At 37.4% G+C, this 8,413-nt stretch overlaps 1 protein-coding gene across 1 annotated transcript; it reads left to right on the plus strand.

The window, feature by feature from the left end:
• Positions 1–5,186: 5,186 nt before the first annotated feature.
• Positions 5,187–6,048, plus strand: LOC110031097. Its single transcript, XM_020734142.1, has one exon. The coding sequence runs from the start codon at positions 5,387–5,389 to the stop codon at positions 5,789–5,791; it is 405 nt and encodes a 134-aa protein (XP_020589801.1). The 5' UTR covers positions 5,187–5,386; the 3' UTR covers positions 5,792–6,048.
• Positions 6,049–8,413: the final 2,365 nt, after the last annotated feature.

An 8,413-nucleotide genomic window follows, 5' to 3' on the forward strand; every position in this document is an offset into this window, starting at 1 on the left:
AAAAGAGTGTGAGAGTTATCATTCCAAAAGCAGAAGCAAAATGGAATGTAAGAAATTTAATAACCTTCCATAACTATCTTATATTTATATTAACATATTTTTAAAGTTCTTAGAATCTTATGGGTCAAAATGAAAATCCCTTTAGAACAGGGCATGGATCTATGGTGCACTTGTTAAAATTATTTTTTTTTTTTTATATGTAATTAGGCTTCATTCAAGGATTGTTAAAGATCTAAGGGTGAGAAAGTTTGATAACCATGGGCAGTGCTAAATGTGTGTCAGCTTAAATTGAGGGTGTTGATAGAGAGTTTCTCAATTAATGATTTCCACACCTCTTGAGCAAAAGAGTAGTCAAAGAATAAATGATTCAAAGTCTCTTCCTCCAGTTTAGAGAGAAAGCATCAAGAAGGGCCCCTCAACCCTTTAAGTTTAAGAATTTCATCATTAGGGAGTAGGTTCAGAAACAATCTCCAATAGAAGAAGCACATAGAAGGTGTAAGGAACTTACACCATACAGACTCCCCCCAAGTAAAATTTCCCCAACTATGTATCTATTGATATATGTATGAGGTTAAGCTCTCTCTCTCTCTCTCTCTCTCTCTCTCTCTCTATATATATATATATATATATGCCCACTGGACCAAATATCGATTTCACCTTTTTTTAATATATATATATATATATATATATATATGGAACAAATCCTCAGTCCTTCCATGTCTTTCTTAGGTTGGAGAATTCTCCACAATCTTCTGCCTATTGATGATATCCTTAAATTAGAAGGGCTGAGGGTCCTTTCTAGGTGTTGGTTATGTAAGCATGCAGAAGAATTCCCTGGCCACCTCTTCATTCAGTGCTCTTTCACCCAAAATGTCTGGACTGAATTCATCAGGTGCTTAACTATTAATACATTGTTGTTGTATTGGCATTAGTTAACACTTTGCTGGACTGATTGGGTTAGAGAAAACCTAGGACCCATTCCCATTATTCTTGTTGGGTTCATCTGGATGGCCAAGAATCAGTGTAAATTTGAGAGTTACCCTATTACTACTTTGAATATTGCAGCAAATTGTAAGCCATTCCTCCTTAATTTGATCTTTCACAAGAACTTTCCTAATATCTGCAATACCTTCTAACATAGTTTCCCTCCTAAATTTGAGGTTTCTCTGGTACTTTGGTTAAGGCCTAACCCCTCATTTATTAAAGCTAACACTGATGGGAGCTTTTATGAGCAAGGAGAAGGTATAGGGCGTGTTTTTAGGGACCATGTTGGCAAGTGTCTCCTTTTTTTCTACTCTCCCATCACTATTAAGGATGCTTTGGAATCTGAAGTGGCAGTAGTCTTTTGGGTTATAAAGCTGGCAATTTTCAACCATTGGGACAATTTACAGGGGGAGATGGATTCTTTTTTACTTCTGAGGGATCTCACAGTTGAGGATAGTCATCCATGGAATATTTTTCACTAGCTTAGGAAGATCAAAGCTTTGTGAATTTCCTCTCCTATTCTCTATGCTTTTATTTACAGAGAGGGCAATCACTCGGCTAACTGGTTGGCTAAACTTGGGAATGCCTCTAATTTGACGCTTGTTTCCACTACCCCCCTCCCCCTTCTTCTCTTTCTATTATTTTGGGTGGGGACCTACTTAATGTCCCTTACCTTAAAATTTGTAACCCAAAATTTCATGAATAATTTCCCCCCTTCTATATATATATATATATATATATATATATTATATCTGTGTGTGTGTGTGTGTGTGTGATTTAAACAATTTGAGTGCAATATGATATCCAAATTCTCCATCAATATTTATGTTGAACCTTATGAATTCAATGATTAGTTATCACCATATATTATATGATAAAATTATTACTTTTACTCTAAATTTCAAATTAAAAATAAAAATTTCCTATAAAAACAAATTATTATATAGAAATAAATGATAAAATTATATTCCCCTAAAAATTCTAAGTGAAGACTTATATACGATGAGTGATATTATACTATTCTATTTTACCATAAAAATTTTTCATTTATTAGTAACTTGTGGCAACCTCAATTATTTAGCTTGTTCCCTATTAAAATTCTCATTTGCATTAAGTAGAAAATAATATTATTAGCATAACAATGAGGCCTCGATTGAGGTTTTTTTTTTATATGGTAAATTAAAATACTATTTTTATGCCTACTAAACATCATTGCATCCTTCCATTTATTATGCAACACCTTGTATTATTGAATCTGAATATATCAGTGAATCACACCCAATGAATAAATTATAAGACATGAGAGAGAGGGAGAGAGACAAAGAAGGAAGTGCATAGTAATAAATAATAAATTGAATCGTTGATTAGTCATTTCGCTTGAAATGATCTCCCTATTTATAGAGAAGGGGAACAATATAAGAAATTATATGTCTGCTACTACTTTAATGGTGGCATTATAGAATTTTTTAGGTATTTTTACACACACAGTGACACTCACACAATCATTCACACACACACACACACACACACACACAGCGCGCGCGCTTGTGTGTGTGTGTGTAAATTACTTAAAATATTATGCATCGTTCAGTTCGGCTATCCTATAACTCGGTCTGTTGAAATTGGCCAGTCAAGGTTTGGAAAGACCATTTCATCTAACTATTTTGAATCGGGCTTATCAGTCAGCCTTTATTATTTTTTAGTCTGCAGAACTTAACTTGATAAATTTAGTTGTTTCTGTTGGCTATTCTAGTTAGTTGCCAACCATTGATCCCTACAAAGGAACTCATGTAGGTCAAGCAAAACTAGGCTATCGAGTAGAGGAGAATCACCATAATCATATATGTAGCTCACTCATTGATGAGGAGATATTTTAGGATGCTCTATGTGATTATTTTTGGACCAGATCTCAGTCCTGAATGAGGAATCTCATGGGAATCCATGAGATAGTTGGCCTCTAGTTAGGGTATTGGGTCTGACTCTGGTGGTTATAGAGCCTGTTGTCTCACTTGTAGTCCTTGGGAAGCTAGTTGTCTTCATTGCATGGGCAATCAGAAGAATGTGAGTCATCCCTCAGTCTCCACCTATCATCTCTAGGGACCCTCTTCTGTAGACAATCAGCAAAAGACTTTACTCTAACGGAAGCGAGTGTGGTATTGTACTCTTTAATCCATATGTGGTTATTGGTTATCTCCCAAAAATTCCCCTAGGACGCTTGGTCCCTAGGGTCCACAGTCGCCCATGCAAACCATAATAAGCTTCCTTCAACCCTTTCATAAGAGTGATGTGTGCTATTTCAGGTTCCATATCCCGCACCTCCAGCATCTTCTTTAGAATCGAGTGACAAATGAGCAGAGGTCCTTATTTTACCCATGTCTTTTCTGTAAGAGGGCTTGTGAACTCTTCTAGGGTTTCTCTTTACTGGTGAACTGTGCTAATAGTATTTTCTTGAAATCAGAAGACAAGGTGATCACATCTGGTGACCATCCATTGAAACACCAAAGGATCGACTCCCATAATGTGATGGAGAACAGTTGGCACTTCAAAGGGTCTGTGATATTCAACAAGCAGGCAGTTGATTTAAAGGAGCATATGTGGTCGATTGGATCATTTTGAACCTTGTATAAATCTAATGTTGGAGTTTTAAATCTTTATGGGGACTCAACTCTAAAAAACATCTAAGAGAATGTGTTCTCTAACTGTTGGTGCGCCTCAGTGCACCCAATTTGTTGTCCATCTGTTGTTGTCGACTCAGGATTGTTAATGTACTGTGAATCTCCTTCCCTTTTGACAAGCAAGGATTCCTTTGACTATTTGATGTTGGTTGTTCCACTAGAAGGTTCTACTCCCCTTCCCGAGCCAATGCTTCTTCGAGGGCATCCATCATCTTGTCTTTCAACACTTGAATCGTTTGATGCATAAACTCCCTAGCGCACTCCATGTTAGTAGTGTCTCTATTTGGATTTTCTTCTCAGTGTGCTACACATCTTATATGTGTCATGATCCATGATCACCACACATTTTAGGATGTTGCAATTGAATCTATTCGTGAATCACACCTACCTCAGGAAATATAGTATAAGACAGATGAGAGAGAGGGAGAGATACTGAGAGAGAAGTGCACAATAATAAACAATAAGATGAATTGTTGATTAATCATTTCTTTACCCAATTTATTTAAAATTACATGTTAGCCTTACTTTAAAGTGGGCGTTTCAAGATTTTTTAGCTATTTTACATATATAGGTGCTAGGCTATCCTATGACTCAGTTGACAGAAATCACATAGTCTCGGTTCGACAAGATTGTTCATCCAATTGTGCTAAATCAGGGGTTGCCAGTTGACCCTTGATGGTGTTCGGGTCGACAATACTTGATTCGATCAACTTAGCTTTGCCGATTAGCTATTCTAGTCAAGTTGTCAATCATTGATTCCTGAACAAGGAACTCCTATCGGTAGAGCAGGGCTAGCCATCGGGAAATTGTGAATCACGGTAATCAAATGATTAGCTCAATCTTTGACAATGAGATCCTTCAAGATGCTCTATGTGATTTTGTTATGGCCAATTTTTGGCCCGAGATGACGAATCTCATGGGCGTTGGTTGGATATGTGATGATGTTGTTGAATTCTTCCCTTGAGTCAGGTTGTGGTGGAAAACAAGTCGATCTCTCTGCTCAGCTTGATTGGCCTTTGTTTTTGGTTCAAATGGTTTGGTAAGCCACTAGCTCCAGTTCAAGGGGACTACACCTAGTGAGGTAAGTCATCTGATATTCTGCTAATAAACTCTTAGTCTTCCGCTAGTGGGCGCTTAATCTTTCATTGGTGGACCCTTAGTCCTCTGCCTTTGGGCCTTCGATTTTTCATTCGCCGGCCATCCTTAGTCGTACATATATAGATCTTAAGTAGACTAGAGGAAGTTTGGTTGCATATATAATATTTAAACTCTCTTTTTAAACCTAATACCCAAATTATTTTTAAAATTTTGATCTAAATTTTAATATTTTTATAACAGTTTGAAAGTTCAACGTTTGAAGTTGTTCAGTTCTATAAAAACCGAAATTTATAATTCCCTTGAAGCCTTTTTCGATTTCCCTACGCCCACCATCAACCTCCAATCAATTATTGGCCACTCAACAATGCTATCTAGCGGGCAAGGCAAATTATAAATCAACAAAAATACTTCCAGAAGCCACGTCAATGGCCTCTGCCAGAAAAATCAAACTTTTGACTTTGAGCCCTCGGTCCATGCCTCCATGTTCTCCACGAATTATTCTTATCAATCACCGTCCTTATTAATTGATTTCACAACCATCATATATATAGAAAGCTTGGCCATTTTATCTACAGCATTCCCTTTCCTCCTCTCCACACCGAACTTCTCTAGACAGAAACAAGGGATCTATGGAGGCTTTTCCGGTTCAGTTTTGCAGAGCTGTTCGCTCTTACTGGCGCCGCCGACGATATAAGAGGCTGGAAAGCGGTAAGGGGAAGAAGGTCCAAGTGGACAAACTCGGCGGAGGTCTACGCCGGCCGATAAGGCTGCGGCGAGTCTTTGGGATTCGGTCGAAGATGCTTTCGCCGGTCCGCCTCCTGGCCCGGCTGAGAGACGCTTACGTGGACTCCATGCTTGGGCTAGCCGGGAAGGGATCCGGTCTATCGGGGGCGATCGGGGCAGAGGCCCTAATAAACCGGCGGATCCCTAGAGCTCATCCGGCCAAGTTGGAAGCGGCCGAATTTGAGCGCCGGTTGATTCTGGAGATCTGCCGCTCTATCCGCTCCTCTGGCGAGATTGCTGTTTACTCATAGATAGGCTACAGTTGCTAGGATTTTTTTAAGAAAGTCCTATTTTCTCTAAAATTACAAGTCTCATCTTTGCAAAATTTCGTTTCTTTTTGAAGATGTGGAGCTCCGGTTTCTCGGCATGTGTATAGTATGTAAAAATGAATCCTGGGGTTGCTTCCTGCGGGAAGAAACGTAAACAATATTGTATTTGTATCGTGTGGTAGTTCTTGGAAGGGTAATTGTAATGTGCACAAATTATAATTTGAGTTGAGATTCTCAAATCCGTTTCTTAAACCAATCAAATTTATATAAAATAATGTAATTTTTAATTCATTTGTAAAGTATTATTATTATTATTATTATCTATGTTGATAGCTCTACCAAGGATCTCCTAATCAATCAAGAAGATCGTGAGAGTGGTTGCCTCGCGAGAAAAAGGCTCATCTTTTTTAGGAAAAGTTCTTGGATCTAAAACATCAAGAGGGTCATGTAGGAATTTCCCTATTTCCCATACTGATGAGGTCTTCATAGGACAAGTCCAGGGTTCGTCATGTCGATTCACTTCGAGACTTGGATAGCTACCTTCTATTGTGCGCGCTATCGAGCACGTCGAGGAGTCACCAAGGACCTTGATATAATGCATGAGGCTACAACACCAAATGTTGTGCCAGATTATGTTTTGGATACTGTTGTTGCAGCTCCGCTGACATTTGATGCAACTCCTTTTCAAAGAATAAAAAGAATGAAGTTTTGACTTTTTCCCCTCTTCTTCAAGTAAATATAAAATGAATCTTTCCTATGTTGATAAAGTTTTATTTAAAAATAAATATTTGATAAAAGAGTATCCCCTTATGTTGACGAAAAGGAGGTGGGTGAGAAAGATCCCTACCACCACGCCTCTTGAGACTCCAACTCTCATTTTGAAGACTACATAGTTAAATTTGGAGGTAGTCACTCCTCTAGTTGATTTTGTCCCAAGTCCAATCAAGTAAATCCTGAGGTAGGGACTCGGAGTGATCCTCGGGAAGATTCCAATTTACTGGAAGATTTTCTTAATGAGGATGATCTTCTTGGTGAGAATTTCATGACTTTGAAATAGTTATCCATCATGTCATGATAGTGGCTACACGTGCCCAAAGGCTCGCTATCGATGATCTGACCACTGATCTCATTGAGTTTTATCATTATGAATCTAATGACGCTTGAGATGTCTGATACATCAAAAATATAAAGTATTTTTATACACATTTTTATACATATTTTTGAGATATTGTGTTTTAATGGAAGATATTTGTGTGTTTTTCTTCATGTACAACTAAACAGATGAAAAATGACAAAATGAGTGAAAAAGGATCAAATATGGAGCAAAAATGCAAAAATTATACAAAAGTATTTTGGTGCCAAAGCTCCAGATCCGGCGCTTAAGCACTGGTGAAACAGAGAAAGCCGCGCCTAAGCACCAAAGACTGCCAAAGCTCCAGATCCTGCGCTTAAGCACTAGTGAAACAGAGAAAGCCGCGCCTAAGCACCAAAGATTTAGCACTAGTGGCAGTTACCTCGCGCTTAAACGTCAGTGACAGTTACTTGACTTGTTAATTCATTTTGACGAATTTTGAAGAGACATTTGAGGCACCTATTTGCTAAAGAGGGTGGTTAGGGTGGTTGCTAAAGAGGGTGGTTATGACCACTAGAAACGAAAACATGGTTAAAAGACTTGTGGAAGGAGGCATCCCATAGAGAATACATTGAATTTGGACCCATTTCGAAGAGATATCAAGACACCTCTTAAAAAATTATAAAAGAAGAAAGTTGAGACTTTTAAAGAAGTTTCTGAAATAATTCTTGGAGGCTTTTGGATAGGCAATTTGCACATCTTTGGGGAAAGTTTCAGGCACCAAAAATCTACCTTTATTTTTCCTTTTGTTTCTAGTTTTATTTTAAGAGTTAAGAGTATTGTAAGAAGAGGAGATTCAAAGGAACTTTAAGAGTTTGGTAAGGATTTCAGATAAGTTTTTATCTTTTTTTTTACTATATTTGGTTTTAATTGAGACTTCTGTTGTTGGTTTGACAATGATTTCTACTTTTAAACTAAAGTGTGGTTTTGTTTCTCAATTCGTGGTTTTTTTTCTCCATGAATTCTGAGAAGTTTTCTTTATCTTTTTCCTTAAAATGATAAGTAATTAAAATATTAAATGGAAGTTTTGGAGAGTATTGATCTTTAATGTTGGAAGAAGTTATGATGATTTAACTCCATGTACTTCATTTACTTCTTGATTTGGCCCATCAAGATGTTAAAATTTGTTGTAAGAATATGTAAAAACGGGGATGTTATTGTCACAGTCAACAATTGGAAAGAATCACATGAGATTGCATGGATGAGAATGTAATTCATACGATTGAGTGCAAATAAATAGATAAATAATCTATAAAAAGTGTAGAGTTAGAGGACTTTAATGTGACAGGTTAAAGCCCCCAACTTAGTTTATTATTTTAGGTTTTGATATGAGGTGTTAGCCCCCATGTGGAGGGAATCGAGAAAACTCTAAAGTGAGAGCCGGTATCTTCCCTGCCTAGCCGGTCTTCAGAACTATTCAAACTTTAAATTAGTCAATGTTCTTTATAGCATCTCTAGTAAGGATAAAGAAT

The sequence above is a fragment of the Phalaenopsis equestris genome, unplaced genomic scaffold (genome assembly GCF_001263595.1).
Source record: "Phalaenopsis equestris unplaced genomic scaffold, ASM126359v1 Scaffold000766, whole genome shotgun sequence".
Lineage (NCBI taxonomy): Eukaryota > Viridiplantae > Streptophyta > Magnoliopsida > Asparagales > Orchidaceae > Phalaenopsis > Phalaenopsis equestris.

Excerpts from the sequence above, each read along its gene's own strand:
- LOC110031097 (XM_020734142.1), top strand. The coding sequence starts at position 5,387 with ATGGAGGCTTTTCCGGTTCAGTTTTGCAGAGCTGTTCGCTCTTACTGG.